Source organism: Crassostrea angulata, chromosome 8, assembly GCF_025612915.1.
Source record: "Crassostrea angulata isolate pt1a10 chromosome 8, ASM2561291v2, whole genome shotgun sequence".
Classification (NCBI taxonomy): Eukaryota; Metazoa; Mollusca; class Bivalvia; order Ostreida; family Ostreidae; genus Magallana; species Magallana angulata.
Window position 1 is genome coordinate 28,125,842 of NC_069118.1, and position 21,245 is coordinate 28,147,086.

Genomic DNA, 21,245 nt, shown 5'->3' on the forward strand with positions numbered 1-21,245 from the left:
TCGCCCACGGCCGATGAGATCAGCCACGGCTGCACTACCTAGCGGTAATTAGGCGGTTATTTAATAGACAAGATTCTCACACCGCGACGCAGACTTACATGCATATGAACGAGTTTGAGTTAATATAGCCGTAAAAACGGGAACTCCATTTTGTATTTATTCAATTGAACATTTGAGTGTAAATGAATATTAATAAGCGATATTACTCCAAATCGTACGTGTTGTACATCGTAAGACATAAATTAATGGTTAGTTAAATTTGTTTATGTAAAATATTTTAAAAACTGTACAAATAATGTTTTAAATCACCCCCCCCCCCCCACACACACACAAATAGTAAAGCTTTAAATGGTGATCATCCCTCGCACATGGCTGAGGAGAACCGGCGCGAGTGGACAAGTAATCCGCAGTCGGTTTGTGTTCTTCTGCATGTACCTTATCACGCGTTCATGTTTCATATTTTGCACGGACACAACTATATTTTATTATGTTTTCAACTAGTATATTCGTTTAAGATGAAAAGATAAATTCATTAAACTTGTACAGTTGATTAAGCATTGATTTATAGATAGCGTACAATGTAGTTTAAAAATCAAATTATAATCAAAGTTCCATGTAACATGTTTGCGGTAGGTGCTAGCACGATAAAAAAAATGTCCTGAATTGAGGCATTCGATGATTTTTTTTAAAAAATTTTCACATGAATTTTAAACAACTTTAGATAAGCTTCTATTGGTCACATATTTTAAAATCACTTCTGTAGTTTTTCTACATGGTCGTTCGTTTCTTTGTAGAAGCGAACTCATTGCTGCCCCCCCCCCCCCTCCCGTCCCGCTGACAGGAGCTCGCGCTGGATTTTTTTAATTGTCAAGATCTATCGAAAATCATTTTTGGTGGCTTCTTTTCATGTGTAACATTTTGTTTCACTTTCCCACCCGTTTGTTTATTCGGTCAGTCTGTGTAAATTCAATCGCCACGTGCGACCGAGAATCTTGTGTCGCTTCAGCGCACACACTTGCAGCTCTGAACATATATAGCCCCAGGTCATCAATTGTTATATAATTGAGTAACAGTTGAAATTGTGCTTTTACATAAAATAATAAATAATAAAATCATCCAGAAAAAAAGTTACCGTAACTCAATAGTCAATACCAAAAATAAAATCCGTATGATTGCAAACTGAAATCGGTTTTTCAGTTTTCGGCGGGATTTGATTTTTCTGCTAACATTAGTATTTTTATTGGTTTCAGAGATTACGATGTAAAAACACAAACAGTAAATACACCTGATATTATTTACATTGATAATGTTGAAAAATATTTAAAATTAAATTAGTCCCATTCGTAGGATAAAAATGTTCTAAGAACAACCGATTATTTTTTTCCTATGTCGTATCATTCGTAAATAAGTATGTTCTGTACATATATATACATATACCTCAGAAAAAAATCAAATGATTACACAAAAAAGAAAGTTGTAATTAGTATTTCGGAATTTTTCTCTGAAAGTAATTTCACATTGTATTGAAAAGAACAAGAAATAAAAATGATTTACTTTTTGACTCAATATTCCTATATATTACCGGCGCTTCGTACATGTGTAACGGCGTACAGTGTATGGATTATTATAATCTGTTCGAATTATATACCATGCGTAAAGATTCCCATAATAATTACTAGTAATTGCATGACTGTGTACATTGTAGGCAAATCCCTGTGTGTTAATTACTTCTAAGACTCTTTGTTTTCCGTTAACAGTGGTTTAAATAATTTTCAGATAATTAATAATTTTTTGTAATTTAAATTGTATGCTTCATCAAATACTGATTCCGATTACCTTGAAGTCATTAATTTTCCATTGGCTATTGACAAAAAAAAGACGCTTGACCATCCAATGAAAACAAATACACAGAGTTTGATTGACAGGTTCAGCCAGGTGCAGGAGACCCCGATGTCCGAGGTTATGTGTGCTGCTTGTACAAAGTCGAATGGTCTCAGTAAGAGTTATCGATGTAAATAAATAAAAAAAATATATGCTTATCAAAACATGATCGTTTAAGTTACAGCGAAGTACATTGAAGCGTTTATAGGGGTTTACTCCAGAAAAGTTTATACCTAATGTTTTGACTGACCTTTGTCCAATCAGATCGTAGCTGGGCGGAGTTAAGACATTGCCGCTCGTGACTTGAATGAGAGAAAGAAGAGAGAGAGAGAGAGAGAGAGAGAGAGAGAGAGAGAGAGTGAATTGAGTAAATTATAAGTGGTGCCGATAAAGGAATAATCAATAGTTATAAACTTGCAAACAAATTAATTAAAGTCTGTATATAAAAATTTCATGTATATCCTATATTGTATAACTTTAATGCGTTTTAAAGAATGATTGAGAAAATTTCTTCGGCCGCGCGCCGTCGACAACATGCACATGGATAAGAATGACGTAGCTTATATCCAACTAAATTTCTTAGCATGGAGTCCGAGAATACGGACATTAAATATTTTGAAATGCGAACGAATGATCACTTATGAACATGATGAATTTAGATGTAGTGTAAAGGAAAGGCAACAAAGGCGGATGCTTAGTGGAAAAGTAAAACGTCTAAGGTAAAGAATGTTTCACATTGAGTAACCATGAAGAAAGTTTTTATACAAAGTAAATTTACAACCTATGTTTAATTCCAGAAAGATTCGTCAAACTTTGATTTGATTATTAACGGTAACACTTGTAATAAAAACAGTTTCTTAAATATTCGTACAGTCTTCGATGTTTGACATTACCTTATCCTATTACTGATCTATATATAGACATCGTTGTTCTCTGGTTAAAGAATTTCAAAACACTTCAAAGTTTCATAAATTTATAAGATATACTATACTATGTCCCGAGTTTTTTCTTCCACCACTTTTTGCTTGATATTTCAATAATAGTAAATACCTTAGTGCTCAAACTACGTTCATTCACTTACATGTATATGAAAAATGTCCAGATTATGTGTTGAAACGCCCCCTCTACCGCTTCAGGTTTCAATACACATCCCAATATTGAAAGTCTACGGGGATTTTGCATAAGCCCGGATGATAACGTTAAAAAATTGCGCGAGGTATCCCGATTACTTCCAAATGAAGAAAAGATGTAAACAATTCCCATTATAAATATCCGTAAGAAAATTGTTTTCGTTCCTGTGAAATTTTATGAGTGAAAATTGTTCAATAAAGATATCTTGGATATATTCCCTTTCATCAATTTCAGTTGTGTTTCTTTCATAGGTATGTGTATTCTTATTAAAAATCATAAAAAATTGATGGAAGCAATAACTTGGGACATACTATAGACCGTGATTTGCCACTTTATACGATAACTATTGTTGATAGATAGTTCACTCATCTGCGTCATCTATAATTTACTCCATAAACCAGTTAACTCTCTCTCTCCCTCTCTCTCTCTCTCTCTCTCTCTCTCTCTCTCTCCTCTCTCTCTCATTAAGTCACGACCAGTATTGTCTCAACTCCACCTTCTACAATCTGATTGGACAAAAGTCAGTCAAAACACTACGTAACAACTTTTCTGGAGGAAATGCCTATTAAAAGCTTCATCATTTCTTGTAGATTTTTTTTCATGAAAATACCTACATGTACAAAAGAGTTTTGCCAATCACAAACAGTTTAAAGTAATGTAAAACACGGGCGCCATTTTGAAACAATTAAATTGTCAAAGAGTTCCGAATGAAATCTGATGAATGTTTCACGCGGTTCTCACACGCTTTGCCCGAAACAATTTACACGCTTTGCCCGAAACAGTAAACGGTTTACACGAAACGCTTCACAATCACACGAAAAGCTACACGGTCTACACGAAACGTTTCTCGCACGTAAGTCGCACGTTTTTGGTGTAGTAGTACGTAAATTTTGTCATCACGCAACAATTCTAAACTTGCACATAGTTTTAAATAATTTAGAAATATTTTTAAATAAAGAAGTTATCTTAGAGAAAAGGTTACGTGTTTTGTAGGCGGTTTCGGTTTTTAAATCAAAGTACTGATGTACTGACGGGAGTTGATTTTAACGAAGATTTTTTATTTTAAAACAACGATATGCTAGTTTGCTTGGCAAGTAGTTTATAATCTGCATTTGAATTATGCACATTTATATAATATGATTTCTCTGACTTTTCCGACAAGAATTTCGAGAAAACTTCTAATGAATCATGTTGTGTTATATTTTGAAATAGAATTGACTTCATCAAACTGTGTTTTGGTATTTCAAATATTTCAAAAAATTGTATGGATCCAACCAATAATGAACTCGTTCAACCAGATGCTCGGCTGTCTCCGTTAATCTCCGACAAGTAAGAGATACCAGGTCACGTGATAGCTTGATGATGCGACCTCTAAATATAGACTGACTCTCTACTTGCCGGAGATGTAAGGAGACAGCCGATGGTTGAACGAAACTATATATTGAACTTTTGCGTAGGAATACACACGACTACAAAAAACTTCTAATTGTTCGTACCATTAACAATCAGACTATTTCCAAGGTATTTATAAATAAGTTTCCTTTTAAAAAATGCTTCAGCGTATATAACATCGAATTTATCGATTATTTTCAAGAACGAAGTCTTGTCAGCGGCGATGATTTGTGCTTAGGTGCAAACACAGTTTCAGTTTCGGTTTGCTAGAGTAACTGCATAGGAGAGATGATTAAAATCAACTCCCCAAAAACACAATTCCTGACATGAATCATGAGTACATTTAACAATGCTTGCTACCCTCTGAAAATTTAACTCGCCATTAAACATCTCATTTTTTTTAAAAATGTTTGAAACGATTACATAAACTGTATTCGACAGATAGTTTTCCTAAAACATTTTCTTTCTTTCTTTTTCAAAACACGTTTTATATACAGGCTTTCAATCACAACACATTTTTATAACAAAAGCAGAACTGAAAGTTTAGTCATTATAATTTATTGACACCATATCACATACATTTTCAACTTGCAGCAACAACGGAAGACCTACTCGTGGCTTTGCCACGAGCTCTGCTCTAGTTTCTTTTATATTGCATTCACCTATTCGTTTTAATATACTCTTTTTTAGACCATTATATTCAACAAAGTTAGTCTTAATACCAAGTTCAATTAAAGATTCAAAACTTCTAAAGTCACCATCTATATCAAAATGGTCAATGATGCAAACAAAACCAGCATTAAAAAAAAATCTCAGAAATATACTTTCCTTGTTTATCCTTACCCTTGGGTTATACCATATGTGTTCAAAAAGTTGATTGGTGTTTTGGGAGATTATCTCGCTTATTTTTATGTAACTTAGGAACACTTCTGACCAAAATTTGTTACCTATACTTTTACTGTGTTTAAGTACATAATCCGAGCCCTTTATCCATAAGTTTTTTTTTTTTATTTTCAGTTGAGCTTCTAATAAATCCACTTGGATTTTGATGTGAGGAGTCTACGAATCCAACTTGATTTCAAAGCAACTGTAAAATCAGAGTAATCAATCATTTTCAATCCCCCCAGTCTATAATCTTGAATGACAATATTTTTTTTTAATTTTTGTGGACTTTGCCACCCCATAGGAAATGATAGAGTTATTTATCAATTTCTTTTAACATTTCATTATTAGGGTTTGGTAAGGTAAGAATAAGGTGGTTAAATTTTAGAATAATTATTTTTTTCAAAACCACTAGTCGTCCAAAAGGTGTTAGTTTTCTGCGTTTTGCATTGTTTCAAAGTACTTTGAATTTTTTGAAATATTGGGTTGTAATTTAAATCAATCATTTCAGTAAGATTTATGGAGAATTTAATTCCTAACAAGTCAAAAGTGTTATTTCCCCATTCTAACTTCCATCTTGAATGATGAAAAACCTCTTTTGAAAATTTGTTGCTCCCAATCCAAACAAGTTTTGTTTTAGAAAAATTAAGTTTTAGTCCTGATAATTCAGCAAAAAATCTAATTCTCTTAGAATTCCATCTAATGATTCTGGGGATCCATCTGAAAACAGAGTAGTATCATCTGCATACTGTGAAAGTTTATATTTTTCTCCTTCTATAATTAAACCTTTAATATCTTTGTTATTTCTTATAAGAATCCCTCAAACTTCTGCACATAAAAGAAAAATATATGGTGAAATTGGGTCACCTTGTCTACAGCCCCTTTGAGGGTAAAAATAATCTGACGCTATCCCATTTTGAATAACACATGACTTGATTCCACTATAGAAAGTTTGTACCCAATCTTTAATTGAATCACCAAAATGAAATAGATCAAGGGTCTGGTAAATAAAATTCCAAGATATGGAATCAAATGCTTTTTCAAAGTCTATTATCATTAATAATCCTGGTATTTGGTTTTGTTCAGTATAGTTCATTAAATCATACACTAGTCTAATATTTTCTCCTATGAATCTCCCCTTTAAAAATCCTGTTTGGTCACTACTGATTAGTTTGTCTAAGACTTTTTCTAATCGTTCCGCTATACATCCAGAGGGTAATTTATAGACAACATTTAATAGACTTATTGGGCGCCTATTTTTTAAAATAATTCTTAGGTTTTCCTTCTTTGGGAATACAGGTAATAATTCCTAATTCATTAGTTTCTGAAAATTTTAACAATTCATATGAGTTATTTATTGCCCGTGTTATAAAAGAACCCAAGTCTTTCCAAAAAAAATTTAAAAAACTCGCTAGAGAAACCATCTGGTCCAGGACTTTTATCATTCTTCATTTTTTAAAGAAAGTTTAATACTTCTGTTTTGATTAATGGGCCTTCAATGAATTGCAATTCCTTAGTATCTAATTTTTGAAAGTCAAACTGATTTAGTTTTTCTTTAACAAATTTTTCTCCAGCTTCCTGTGTTTTTTACTATACAGCTTCTCATAGAAGTTTTTTGTTTCATTTAAAATTTCATATTGATCATATATTATTGTTTCGTCTTCTTGCACTAGTTTTTGTATTTGCTTATTGGTAAAGTTTTTAGATTCTAAAGAAGTAAAGTACTTAGAAGGCTTTTCACCACCCTTTATCCATTTGCTTCTTGACCGTAAACACTGTCCTTTAAGCCTTTCTTTTCTAAATTTCTCAAGTTCATTTTGTTTACTAGTAATATCAGGCAAGGATTGTTCTCCTAAGTTTTGTTCCAAAATTAGTATTTCTTTTTCTAATTGTGATTCTCGCTTACTTGCATTTTTCTTCTTAAAAGTAGAGTATGAAATTGTTTTCCCTCTTATTTCCATTAACAAGATGTCTAGAAATATTTGGTCATTAATTGCAAAAGATATTATGTCATTGTCTATCTCTGGAATTAATTCTCTATTGTAGACTAAACAGGCATATTGTAGCTTAACCTCGCAAATCCTGTCCTTAATTAGTTGAACATAATCCTTGTCTGTTAGTAGTGAATTATTAAATTTCCAAAAACCTTTACCCCTCTTAGATTCATTTGTTTTATAAATTAATACTACTGGTGAATGGTCTGATCGATAACTATTTTCAAACTTTATTTGTGGAGCCAGAGATTAAAAAAAAAGATGGTGAGATCAAAAAAAGAAATCAAGTCTTCCCTGTTTAATTGGGTTTCTCTTTCTCCAGGTGTATCTTCTTAATGTGGGATTATTTTCTCTGAAAATATCAATTAAGTCAAGAGTCTCCATGAGTTTATGAACTTCTACTTGTGCCTTAGGTTATTTATTCTTTTTTAGTTCATAGTCTCTCAGGTGTTGTCAAAGTGTTGTGACTTTATATAAGAACAAAAAAAGGGGGGAAACGGAAAAGAACAGAGAAAAGATCCATTCTCTGATTCTCAGCTGTTAAACCGGATACGACTCTGCTGATACTAAATATTAAACCCTAATTGTACACTGAGTAATTCCGGCGTAACATACACAATGAAATGAAATGGGCGGACGATAGCGCATTATTAATAACACTTTAAACAGAATAAAATATGGGAAAATGCAGAAAAAAATGAAAAAAATCATTGAAAATTTACAATTCAGGTAGATTGAAGGTAATAATTATAAAGGTCATACAATTGTGAGAATATATATACACACTGACTCATACAATTTTACACATCCTTGTCAATCAACAATTTGGATTTTATTGATTTAGGGTATTATCTATAGATATTCCCACTTATTTTTTAATAAACAGTCCAAGAAGTTCTCACAAATATATCTCTTTTGACAAGTTCATTATACTAAGATAGCAGTCATTGATACTGACAATTGAATAAACAGTGGTTCGAAGAAACCGCTATTTTTTTGTTAAATTAAGGAAGTCGAATATGAGTGCTTTCATTGATAAACTACAATGAAACTTTATTTGGCTGACATGTTTAATCATTCATATATAAGCAGGCAATTTGCTTGCTGATATTTATAAGTCCTGATGAATACTATGTCGTATAAATGTATAATTTCTACAAAACTGAAACAAACAAATATCATAGTATGATATTTAAGACAATTTTTTACAAATTAGCTTTAGACCTAAAAAAGAGTTAATCGTTATGGGGAGTTTTTATTTAAGCTTAAAATGAATAAGAAGATAGACAAATCAGCTTAAAAAGATTTTTACTGGTATATTGAACCTATGTAAACAAAAACAGGGTACGAGCCTTGTTTACATGACGAAGAATTGTGAGCCCTATATCTTGCTTAAAACTCATCAACTGGCACCCACATTTCATTTGATAATTAGAAATGCATTCATAGAGCATTGCAAAAAATAAATACAGAAAAATATTTGACCAAAATCGCGACCATGCCCCTTTAATCTGCCTAACATTACTTTTTTCACATGCCAAATCTGTAACAGAGAACTCCTTTGCACATGTGCATCTTCCGTTTTCGCAAATTCCAGAGTTATTACTTCCTGTGCATTGGTTGCTTAGGTTGCAAAATCCCCCAACGGGAATGGTATCTGAACAGATAATAGATAACTATGTACGGATTTGAGCAAACACAAAAGTAAATTATTCAGCAATAGAATCAAATAATACTGTTAAGCATAATATTCGTTGATTAGTGTTTAGAACCAAATATCTGCAAAGTTTACTGAAACTAACGTATCGATGGCACTGATACAATAGGTATGCCAGCTATGGTTTATTTTCCCATTGATGGATAATCATTTTTTTCATTTTCATTTTATAAAATAATGTGTAATTTACACTCCCTGTTTTGCATCAAATAAATATTTTTGATAAAAAAAGAAATTAACGTACCTTTATGTCAAAGTTTCATACTATATACGAGGGTTATTAGTAAGGTTCGCGGACAAAGCGATCTGCGGCAAAATTACTGTGTACTTTGTACGATGACGTATGTTTTATTAAGTGACTACCAATTGAAAATAAGTATGCAACAAATCATATGATTTTGAAGTTGTTTTTAAAAGATACAGTGAATTTAATTTTGCATTCATTTGATTTACGGAGCACTATTTCATGTTTCCACGACGTCAGGTGACGTCAAATTATTGAAAGACAACTTAAACCTGTCACCTCTTTTTCAAAGGATATACCTTTTAGTTCACACACGTTTCATGCCATTAACCCATTTATAAAACGCATGTTCGCACCAATATTTGTCAATTTTTTGTATGATGTCTTGTGTGTCATATCGTACATCATTTAGGTCCAAAAACCTATGTCCACGCAGTTTCGACTTCAGATAAGGAAATAAAGCGAAATTCATAGGTGCAAGATCCGGGCTGTAAAGTTGGTGGGGTGCAGCAAGAGCTTAGAAAGTATTCAATATTTCCATTTTCAAACCTTCAATTCTAATTGTGGTTCTAATTGTAAACCTTTGTTTAATAAAAAATAGCAGCATCTAAGAACCTTTTGGTCTCCATCGTAGATTTTTCTGCGTACACACAAAATTTAATGCTCCAAGGTATTAATTTAACTTAACCTTTTTGAATCACTTTTCTAGCTTTGTTCGTTCATGTTTGGCGATAAAACGGTCAAACAATCTTACATTTCATTGAAACTTTTTATAAAATTACCTTCATAACTTATTGGGATCTCATATGAAATATTGTTTTTATGCGCTTAAACTGTACATTTTCATAAGAAGGAAAAACTACGTACAAAATATAAAACAATCAAAAAATGACATGCTCCGTAAAGCATATATTATCAAAATAATTAATCTGTATATTTTTAAGGTGCATGTAAAAAACTATTTTTTACATATTTCTTAGAAAATACGTCAAGATTAAATGTGAAAAGTTTTGCTGGTATCATGCAAATAATCCACTCTCGATCGAACTTGTCCGCGATCTTTTCTAACAACCCTCGTATTTACAGGTTCCATTAGTTTATGACGATTCAAATAATCAGAGCTATAGGTTTAGGTCATTTATGGTCACAATCATTGTTTTGATTGCAGTATTCATTTTTTTAAGTTAAATTTTTGTTTGTATTATTTGTGATATGTAACCTTAACTGAATATTCATATACTTGAACGGTGTTTAATAAATCATTATTAGTTATTTGAATAACAGTATAGGAGTCTATCCATATCATTAAACATATTTTTTAAAAAGGTACTCAATTATAAGCTTTCTGAGATACCATATAAGCAAATATTTTTTTTACAAAGATGACATACCTTTCATGCAGCTATCGGCATCAAATGCAGAATACCCATTTCTACATGTGCATGTTCCATTGAAACAAACTGAGAACGGTTGTGTACACTGTGCTGTTAGCTCACACGAATCATTTAATTGTAGATTTCCTAGTATGAAAAAAAAGAGTTATTAATAATTATTAGCGGCAATTCAATTTATTTAAAAAGTTTTTTAAGACTATAAGGAACTATAAAAAAGTCAATAATTTGGAAAAAAAAAACCACCATTAAGTTAACGTGATTCTACTTTAACACTTATTGAATGCTTCTTTAAAAATAGGGAAGCAACTATTGCAACTACTTTGGACCTATCAAACATGTTCATACATGTATTTATATGTAACCTAAAAACTTGCTCTTTATATAAAAAAACATTGATAACATCGTCCTTTAGAGAGATGTGTATTCCCCTTAATGTTTACTTCAGAGCTAATCGCGGCTGATCCAAGACCCTTTGCAAACAAATTGTTACTGCTTGCTCGTCCAAATAAAAAAAGCAAATTAATACGCTAATCATCGAATTCATTAATTTTAAATATTTAAAAAAAAAATTATTAAATAATTTAAGTGTGTATTTCATTCATCTAAACATATACCGTCTGCATTCGGTTCCGATCGATAGTCTGCGATCGATGTACTTGTAAACAAACATGCCGATGTACAAACAATTTGACACTCTGCCTATTGGAGAACGTTTTTTTTTAAATAAATCAGAACGAGGACGGATCATAAATTATCATCAGCGTGATCGTACGCTTGCTCGGCAATGTTATTGCTTCTTTGGTAGCCGGTGAAATTCGCCGATTATTTCGGAATGAGGCGTTACAGAGACCCATCTACAATGCTGAGCAACAGCTTTAGCTGCACTATGCGCTCTGGAAATACACATTCCACTAGCATGCGCGTAAAACCTTTATATCAAATTCACTGGAATAGGTTGGGTCCAGTCGTCTTACTTGAACGAAATGTTTCCGATACGCATTACGAAGCAACCATTACTATCAAAACCTTTGGGGTAACGCGGAACATCTGTCTCTACCAATCCGATTCATCTCGCTTAAAAGAGGATCTACTTTCTCTTTTTATAGATAAACCGATCAGTTGATATTCGGAGCTGTTAGTAGAATAGAAATAAAGTTCTTGTTATCGTGAATGTTGCAGAATAACCTCTGAGGTCTAGAAATGTTGATTAGAAATATAAAAGTCGAGGCGAAGCCAATCATCACTTCAAACAAAGGCGTAAGCTTTACAGATGAAACATATATTTTTTTTAAATCTGCTTAACGTTACTTTTTTTACAAGCAAAATCGAAAATTGTGAATCCTTCTGTACATATACATCTTCCGTGTCTGCATATTCCTGAATTATGACTTCCTGTGCACTGTTTGTGTAAACTACAAAACCCACCGACAGGAACAATATCTGAAATTTTGAACAATAGCAATTCAATGACTTCAACAGCAAAAAAAAAAAAAAAATTCGCTAAAAAATGAATAAAATATGCCACTAGGTATTTAAATACATCCGAATTACAATATTTGAAAGTCACATACAATAAAGTAGTAATCCCATTACAGGTATTCAAGCAATGTTAAGAGTCATTATTTTATCTGTGTCGATTCTGGTTCTCTACGAAACTTAATGAAACTATTACAATGGCAAAGACTATTTACAAAGTTAACAAACCTTTATAGCAAATATTTGTATCAAATGCAGAATAACCATTCAAACATTTGCATATTCCATGGAAACAAACTGAGGATGGTTGTATACACTGTTCTGTGAACTCACATTGATCATTTAATTCCAGATTTTCTGGAATGGAAACAACATATAAAAAATGTTGAAAGGTTTTTTTTAAAAAGTCTTTAGCTAACAAAAATCAAGTAATATGCAGAAAAACTCTTTAGCCGACGTGTTCTTGTGTTTCCAGGTATTGAATATTTATCTAAAAAACACTGTTTGGAAGTTCAAGTATATTTCTTCCAACATACACCATATTATAGCATAGCAATCTCATATCGTAGAATTGAAATCTCATTCAATATCATTATATTCTAACTCCTCAAAGCATACCATACCATATGCATACAACATTGTTTAAACTCTGTTGTAAATAATTTCAATATAAAATTAACTGTGTTATAATACATATTTAAGTTAAAATGTCATAGCTTTTCATACTTTCAAATGTTTGGAACCCTTCTGTATTCGGTGGTGTTTGTGTTCAAATTTCATAGCATTACATATCATATCGTTAAGCATTTGTTTTAGTTTCCAATAGCATAGCACACAAATGTGACAGTATTGCATGTATTCTAATTGCATTTTATTGAAATCGCATACCATAGCATAATGAAATGACTGATGTATTTATAAAAAAACAAAATATAATTTCATTAGCCTATGCTTATGTTTGACATTATGAGTAATGCCTAGGTCACGCGAACAATCTTTTCTCGTATCATGGCTAAAAAGTATGACCCCCCCCCCCCCCCGCCCTATCGCTAAAATTGGAAGACCCGGAAAATTAACATTAATATCTAGGAACACCGTCGATGTCTTTACCAGAATATTATTATTATAATTGTTATATTAGTCGGTGAATCGTCGTTCGATCATCAAACGTTGAGCAACAGTTTGATTTTTACAATTGGTCATTTCTTCTAGTCGATAAGGCCCACATTTGTCGCAAGGTTTCCGCATACTTTCGTTATGGAAACTAAAAAAAAGTTCCCCTTTTCTAGAATTTCCACAGGAAGGACAAAACACCATCATGTCCCGTTATCGGCAATTTGATTGGTGATAATTAGTTTAATTGACGTTTAAACCTAATCCAATGAAAAGGTTGGTTAAATACCTTCGCGATCGTGGTTGCATATGACATCACACATAATGGCGGGTTGATCGAGAAAGAAAATATGCATATTGCGACATTTGAATTTCATCGCTTTCAAATAAGGAATTAGCCAGAATAATTCATGTAAACAATAATAAACTTTATTTTTAATGGGTATATAATGATTTTATTTGAACATTTCCAAAAGCTGAAAAACATGCTATTTGTCCTTTAAGCTTTAAGATGTCTTTCACAAGCACAGGCATAAGTTAATAATTAAGATAAAAGTTTTTTTTAACTGATTAACATTACTTTTTTTACACGCAAACTCAACCAATTTAAATCCTTCTGTACATGTACATCTTCCGTGTTCGCATATTCCAGAATTATCACTCCCTGTGCATTGGGCATGTAAGCTACAAAATCCACCGACGGGAACATTTTCTGGAATAAAAAAATTTGTTGATTTATAAATTAAACACGCAACAGAAAATAAGTAGGTTTAGATATTTAAATTATACTGCTGAACATAAAAAAATAATAATGATTTTTAGAATCAAATATATTGAAAGTCTACCCAAACTAACGCATTAATAGTAATAGTACAACTGGTAAACCAACAATGTAATTTTTTTTGCGTTCGTGGTTGCTAGATGAATCGTGTGAGGTAACAGAACAGTGTACCCAACCTTTCTCAGTTTGTTCACAAGGAAAATGCAAATGTATAGACGGCTTTTCTGCATTTAATAGAGATACCTGCCTTCAAGGTTTGTTAAGTTTGTCAATATTTTTTATTCATGCTGTATCTTTAATAAGTGTTTGCTTTTTTTCGACTACGACATGGAGGGAAATTTAAAATCGTCATTGCTAAAAGAATTGGTTCATAATGTAAATTGTGTAAAACTGAAATTTATTAAAATGATTATAATCTGTAGTGATTATTCATTAAAAACGTTTTTGCAAAAATAAGCTTAACTTAAAGTAGAATAAATTGAATGCTATGCGAAAACACTATTAGGTGACTTATTAATTGAACGCTCTTACACGTATCGAATATCTCTTTTAAAAATCCAACAACACTTATTGCAACAATACTTATCCCTTTTATCAATCTGATTATCATATTCACAGTAAGAGGAACGAAATATACAATATTTTTTTTCTTTTTATATAATCTATAGTTAATAAAATTTGTAGATTTTTATTTAGAACCCTCAAAATGAACTAATTGGTGTATTTTAAGATTAGTGTAACTATATCAGTTTAAAAGATGATAAGTTCACCCAATTTTTGGTCAAATGTATTAAAATAATGTTTTATGTAATATAAAATAATCACATATAATCAGTCTTTCTTAATGAATACTTATGATTTTTTATACAAACTAAGTGCAAACTAATCAAAATAATGACCAATTGCGAATATAAATATGTGTACGTGTATGATTGAAAAAGATTGTAAATATCTTGATTTGCATGCACATAAAACATGGTCAAAAACAAATGTTAATTCTGTTCCACTGCATTGGCAATTAAACTTACATATCCCACCAACGTTTGCCATTGCTAAATATTCACATTCAGTGTGTACATGTATTTCCCCTTATGACTGCATTTGAAATCTGCAATGTTTAATTTCCTATGAAAAAATTCAGCCTATTCATGGCACATGAGCACAAATACATGTAACGTCAATATAAATGTCAATATTTTTTTCAATTATTTGTTACGTCAATTATTTTCAATGTGAGGTGAAAGGTTCCAAATTGATACGTTCTTATGATTCAATGTTACTCACTAACCAACGATGCTAACTAGATAAAAATGTTACTTTTACAACCAAAATTTAAGTAGCAAGGGACAGTTTCGGATAAAGTACCCGTCAATATTTTTGTAAAATTGAGGGTTGCTGTACTTGAAGGCTTATGCGTGTTGCTAAAATTTATGAAATGATTTAAAATGATTATCATTAATTAGAGGGGTGTTTCTCGTGAAATTGATATGCAATATGTATGTCCCATATGTTAGGTACATGAGAATCAGAAGTAAAATGCGAAACCCGCGGCTATGACTGTTGTGTTGATTTTACACAATAAAATTGCAAGTTACAGACGGGGGCTAAAATAACACGAAAAGTAGGTAGAATGGACATTGTAAACTATACACCGGTACGTTTCTGACATGTGATAGCGCAACATCCACGCGTGGAAGGTCAATCCTCTCCAGGGAATTAGCTGGGGGAGGGGGGTCTAAAGAGCTGAAAAATCATGAAAAATTAGCAAAATATGAAAGGGTCAAAATCTCATAAAAACCAGAATGTAGAGAATTTTACAGGTTTTGACTAGTAATTTTCTTCAGAAATTAGTGATTGGCCCTATAAAGAGTGAATTAAAGGTATAGGAATGGAAACTGAGGAAATTCTAATTACATGGTTCCGAAGACATGCATCCCTTGGCTACAGTGAATTGTATAAAAAAAAAACTGCCCCGTGCCACCTTAGAGTGTGTTACTAAAAACACGATATGCTTTTAGTTATTGGAGATCTTATAGCTAGAGTCGGTAATGAAAACACCCGCAATGAAGCATGTATCGCTGTACATTGTACAGGACAGATTGATGAAAATGGAGAACGTATACTAGATTTCTGTGAAATGAATAGGTTAGGGGTGTGCAACACAATCTTTGCGCAGAATGACATTTACAAGTACATTTGGGTTTCTCCAGGTAAGAGAACTGAGAATAAAATCAATCAAATAATGATCAACAAGAGATGAAGGAGATCAGTCATATATGCACGGACGTACATAGTTGCAGAAGTTGACAGCGATCAAATACTCCTGTGTAAAGAAAAATAAGTTAAAGGCGATGAAGAAAGTGGAAGGACAAAGGACGTTTGCAGCGAAAAAAGTAAACAATTTGAGATAAGAGAAGCCATTAAGCTGAAGCTGGATTCTCTACACTAGAAACCAAGAATGGTGAACGCAACATCGACGAAAAGTGACATAATATCCAGAACTATCTTACTTCTGGAATATAGAGAAAGTGTGAAAGAAAAATGGATAACATCTAATAAACGGATTGTTATATCAGAGAGAAAGAAGATCAGATCAAAAACTTTTCACTGCAAAGACAACACAGAGACAAATATGGAGACAAATGAAGTACAAGGAGACAAACGGGAATGTATAGAAGACAGTGCTTATAGAGCGGAGGTAGACTTGAAATACCCAAGAACTCTATAAAATCGCCAAAATGATGTCTGGAAAATTTACAAACAATTCAAGTGTTGTGAAAGACCAGCATAGCAACATTCTTTCACAGTGGTACAGTGAAGATGACCAGAACGTTTAAAAAAACCGCAAGAACCCTTGACATTAGTGTGGAGGAAATCAGTGTAATTAAAAAACAAAAAGCCATTAGGAAGATTAAGTATAACAATGCCGATAGAGTAACTATTTTGAAACTTCCAAAATTGGAAATTAAACAGAATTTAACAAATGGCGTGGAATCACACTTATACCAACATTTAGTAAAATGTTTTAAGAGTTCTCTTGGACAGAGTTAAACTACACGTTGATGGATCACTGAGAAAGGAGCATGGAGAATTTAGATCAGAAAGACAACATTTTTGTTTTACAAAACACCATAGAGCAGTCAATAAAGGGACAATCCTCTCTATCCTTCAAATTTGTTGACCTTGAAAAGGCCCTCGGCAGTGTACATTGGTACAGACATTAGATGGAAAACGAGAAACAAACTTGGTGATCTAGATTTCTGTAGATTCCTAATCCGAACAATTAATATCCGTATAAAATCGAGAAAAGCTCCCTTCGCTGTTTTTAAAATCTCGCCATTAATTTCTGATCGTTGAGAACTATAAGAAGTAATGAGTTAAATTCGTCATTCGCGATTCTATATTCTCGCAATTTCATACAAAACAGCGGGGTCGCAGAATTAAGTACTCGCGTAATATAAGGAATTTAGAGTATGCCTACGACCTTTGCTTATGGCTTTCACTCATCAGCATTTGCAGGATAAAACAACCAAACTACACACAACATTTGGAAGCTTAAGACCAAATATCAATTTAAAGAGTACCAAATAATGAAAATAAATGCACGGAACAGCAACCCCGCACAAGTAAATGGAGAGCGTTTGGAAGAAGTAGACACCTCCACAAATCTGGTCAGCATTATAACAACACCAGGAAGTACTGATATTACAAAAATCAACAAAGCTCTTCATATGTTTGCCATCTTAAAACCAGTTTAGAAATCTACCCATATAATCACAAGTACAAAGCTCAAGATCTCCAATAGTAATGTAAAATCAGTATTACTATATGGATAAAAATGATAAGAATGCTGAAATCTCCGGAGAGAGATCACAATGGAACTGGGAATGTTCATACATCGATGCCTATGGTCCATATCTAAGATCAGATGGTCAAAAGTAGTATCTAACAACAAACTCAGAGAGACAGAAGAACAAGAACACATATCTCTAGAAACTGCTGACTACGGTCTATTGGACCGGCAACGTATTTCAGAACGCGAGTATGTTAATGTTACATCCTTTCGATAGTTCCCAGGGAATGTATATTCCTTTACATAGACGCTGTTTTTGTACTTGGTGAAGCCAAATTCAATGTTATCAAGATGGAGTATCAAATAATGAACAGTTTTAAAGCTTCATATAAGGTAAAATACTATTTAAAATCTAATGGGTTGAAGACCCCCCTTCTTTGTGTAAACTAATATTAAATTGAGATGGTGTAATGCATGCAACAGGGTTTGTGAATGTAAAAGATGACATTTTTTTGCATATTGCATAATGGCACGAAAACCATATACAATAGGCAAATTGTAAACCCCGAAAACTAAAAAAGGAATTAGGTAATAAAACAATTATTTAATGCTTGAACAGTCAAAAGACCAGCATATTTTCCCTTGGTGCAGGGAAAAGCTCAGCTCGGCCGTTGGCCTCGGGCAGTAGATCATACTGAGCTGTTCTCAGCTCGGCTGTTGGTCTCGGGTAATAGATCATACTGAGCTGTTCCCTGCACCTCGGGGAAAATATTCTGGTCTTTTGACTGCTCAAGCATTAAATAATTGTATACTATTTATAAACTACTACTAAAATTACTACAACTATAAAAATATTTAAAACAAATAACTAATCATTAGTAAGTTTTCGTACTGAAACTGCAAACCCTGCACCCGCAAATTGACATCCCCACAAATAAGCAAAACACTCACAATGCATCAAAAATTGCCCCAATAGAATTAAATTGATTTAACAATACTTATTGTATGCTACATGTTATTACTATCTTACTTTTTAGACACTTTTCGTCCACCATTATATATCCAGGCAAACAATGACAGACGCAGTATTTGTTGATATGGACACATTGTGCATCCTCTACGAAGCAGGCATGAACATAATTCCAAATAATGTATTCCTCTGAAAAATTAATTGCGTTTCTTCATTATACATATTGAATTAATTTCTTTCTTTTAAATAAAATTTAAAAAGTATTATCATCATTGAAAAAAATCAAATTGATTCATTTCCATTCCTAATTATTGATTACATATGTTTAGATATATGACTTACTTGCGTTCCATGATGAACAGTCGATGTTAAAATTTGCTTTATGACCAAATCCTGAACAAAAGTTGAAAATCTCCCTCTTATCGCCTATCGTTAGGTGAATTTTTTCCAGAGAGTTTCCGTAATTATACAAATAACTCGTCCGCAAATTACATTTTTTGGGACAGGTGGTAACTATCATGAAAAAGTAAATGTGATCTTCATAACTATTTGAAATGTCATGCAAGAGAAAAATAATCTTTGTGTTAATGACTCTGTTTCACTATTCAATACGATATTTTATGTATCAAAATTTAGTCTTATATGCAGAATGTCCTTATCATTTTTTGTTTTGCATTTATTGGGTAGTTTAAAGTATAACAATGTCAATCATTCTAAAATGAAATTTATTTTACTGAAGAAGTGCTTTGTGAGTTTTCGTTATGATTGACAATAGTTTTAAAACTGTTCTCTGTTTTCAAACGACATTTCCCATTAACATACAAAAATGGAAGCTTTATTTATGTTTTAATTTTCTTTTTATTTTACCAACTTATAAATCATATTATAAGCTGACAGGATAGTATTTTCCATAGTATTTCTACATCGATCTGAGAGACAATAGATGGGGATGCAACAGCAACACTGTTTTAATAATTGAAAAAATAAACTTCAGCTAAAGAATAAGCTACAGTTTCTTTCAATAGTTGCATTAAACTCAAAAGTTGTTTAAATCTCTTAAAATACACATATACCATTTTGAACATGTTTGTATATAAAGAACCAGGTTGTACACTTTTATCTTGGCAATGGCCGAAATTAACATTGAAAAATTCCGTAGACTTTCGAAATCGGCTCGTACATGACAGTTGGGTAAATTATGCGACAAAATTACTGTTCTTTTGCTTGGGAATTTTTGATAACTTAAAAATCTATTCAATTTACTAAAACATTTTCTAGTATTAATTGACAATTGTGAATTTATCTCGGAATAAAAAAACCCGGGACAGACTTTAGTTATTTACTTGTCATTTTCATTAATTATTTCCTAAATGACTCATGATTTTGCCAAAACGAAAATATTTTTGACTATTTATATATATTTTTTTATATAATTACTTTTTTTTGAAGAGTCAAAAATTACGTTGCTAGAATAAATTTTCAATGCATGCCGGCCTATGAAACGATTATATTATAAAGGCTTTTGTGAATTAGATTGGCACTGTTTCAAAAGGGATTATTTTATTAATTATTATTAACACATCTATCTAAAACATTAGAGTGGAATAATTCACGTTTGATTTAATTCAAATAATAATTCGAGACAAAAATTAATTTTTTTTTCAAGAGCCTACCACTTTGAAGGATATCCTTTGCAGTATTTAAACGAAATGAACATTCGTTTTGGTCATCTATAAATCTTGTAACTGTATCCAAACACAGATCTCTAAAAAAAAAAACAATGTTATCATTTATCTACCATACGACATAGAACTTTATATTCAATTTCATGTTCATGGTTAGTTACAATTGAACAATTTTGTTGTTTGAATGCGAATGTTAAAAGAAGGATTGTCAAAAATGTTTCACCTAATAATGTAATTAAAAGGCGAAATGTACATTAAAATAATCAGTCTAACACAATGTCTATTGGTAAAATAAAGTTTCAATAACAGTTTTAATTTGCTAAAAAATATAAATATGTATAAATAAAATAACAAATTAGTGCTATAAAGTCATATTTCCATTTGTAGCATAAAAGAATACAAGTCCCCACGACTTATTATAATATACGTAATCCAGGAAAATTGGTCCCCACGAATTCTGATGCATCCACAGTATTTTTAAATTAAAATTTTTCAATATATATTCAACATACTGCTAGTCAGTATGCAGTGTCTCTTACTATTTCTCTTACCTATTGATATAACTGGACATTGATTCGTGTATTATCAGAGTAAAATCTAACAATTGAAATAAAAACAAAGATATAAATGTAAACATCAAATACAAATACATCATATTGGGTTACAGAAAAAGGTGAACCTTTCCTAAATGGAATTGACCGTGTTGGGAAAAGTGAAAAAAAGATTCTCATGAAAAGAGAAAATGGGTGGATTTTATCATTGCCTTTACGGAAACCAATGATATTTATTCAT

The 21,245-nt window shown here is 32.1% G+C and overlaps 1 protein-coding gene across 1 annotated transcript in view; it reads right to left on the reverse strand.

Moving 5' to 3' along the window:
* LOC128160861 (teneurin-3-like) overlaps nt 1–21,245 on the reverse strand; it is a 35,145-nt gene that overhangs the window by 8,436 nt on the left and 5,464 nt on the right. The window contains exons 3-10 of the mRNA XM_052824171.1: nt 20,442–20,533; nt 19,111–19,281; nt 18,829–18,957; nt 13,805–13,936; nt 12,340–12,468; nt 11,944–12,075; nt 10,633–10,761; nt 8,806–8,937 (exon numbers count right to left, since the gene is read on the reverse strand). Coding sequence (XP_052680131.1) covers nt 8,806–8,937; nt 10,633–10,761; nt 11,944–12,075; nt 12,340–12,468; nt 13,805–13,936; nt 18,829–18,957; nt 19,111–19,281; nt 20,442–20,533 — 1,046 coding nt within the window. The remainder of the gene's footprint in view (nt 1–8,805; nt 8,938–10,632; nt 10,762–11,943; nt 12,076–12,339; nt 12,469–13,804; nt 13,937–18,828; nt 18,958–19,110; nt 19,282–20,441; nt 20,534–21,245) is intronic.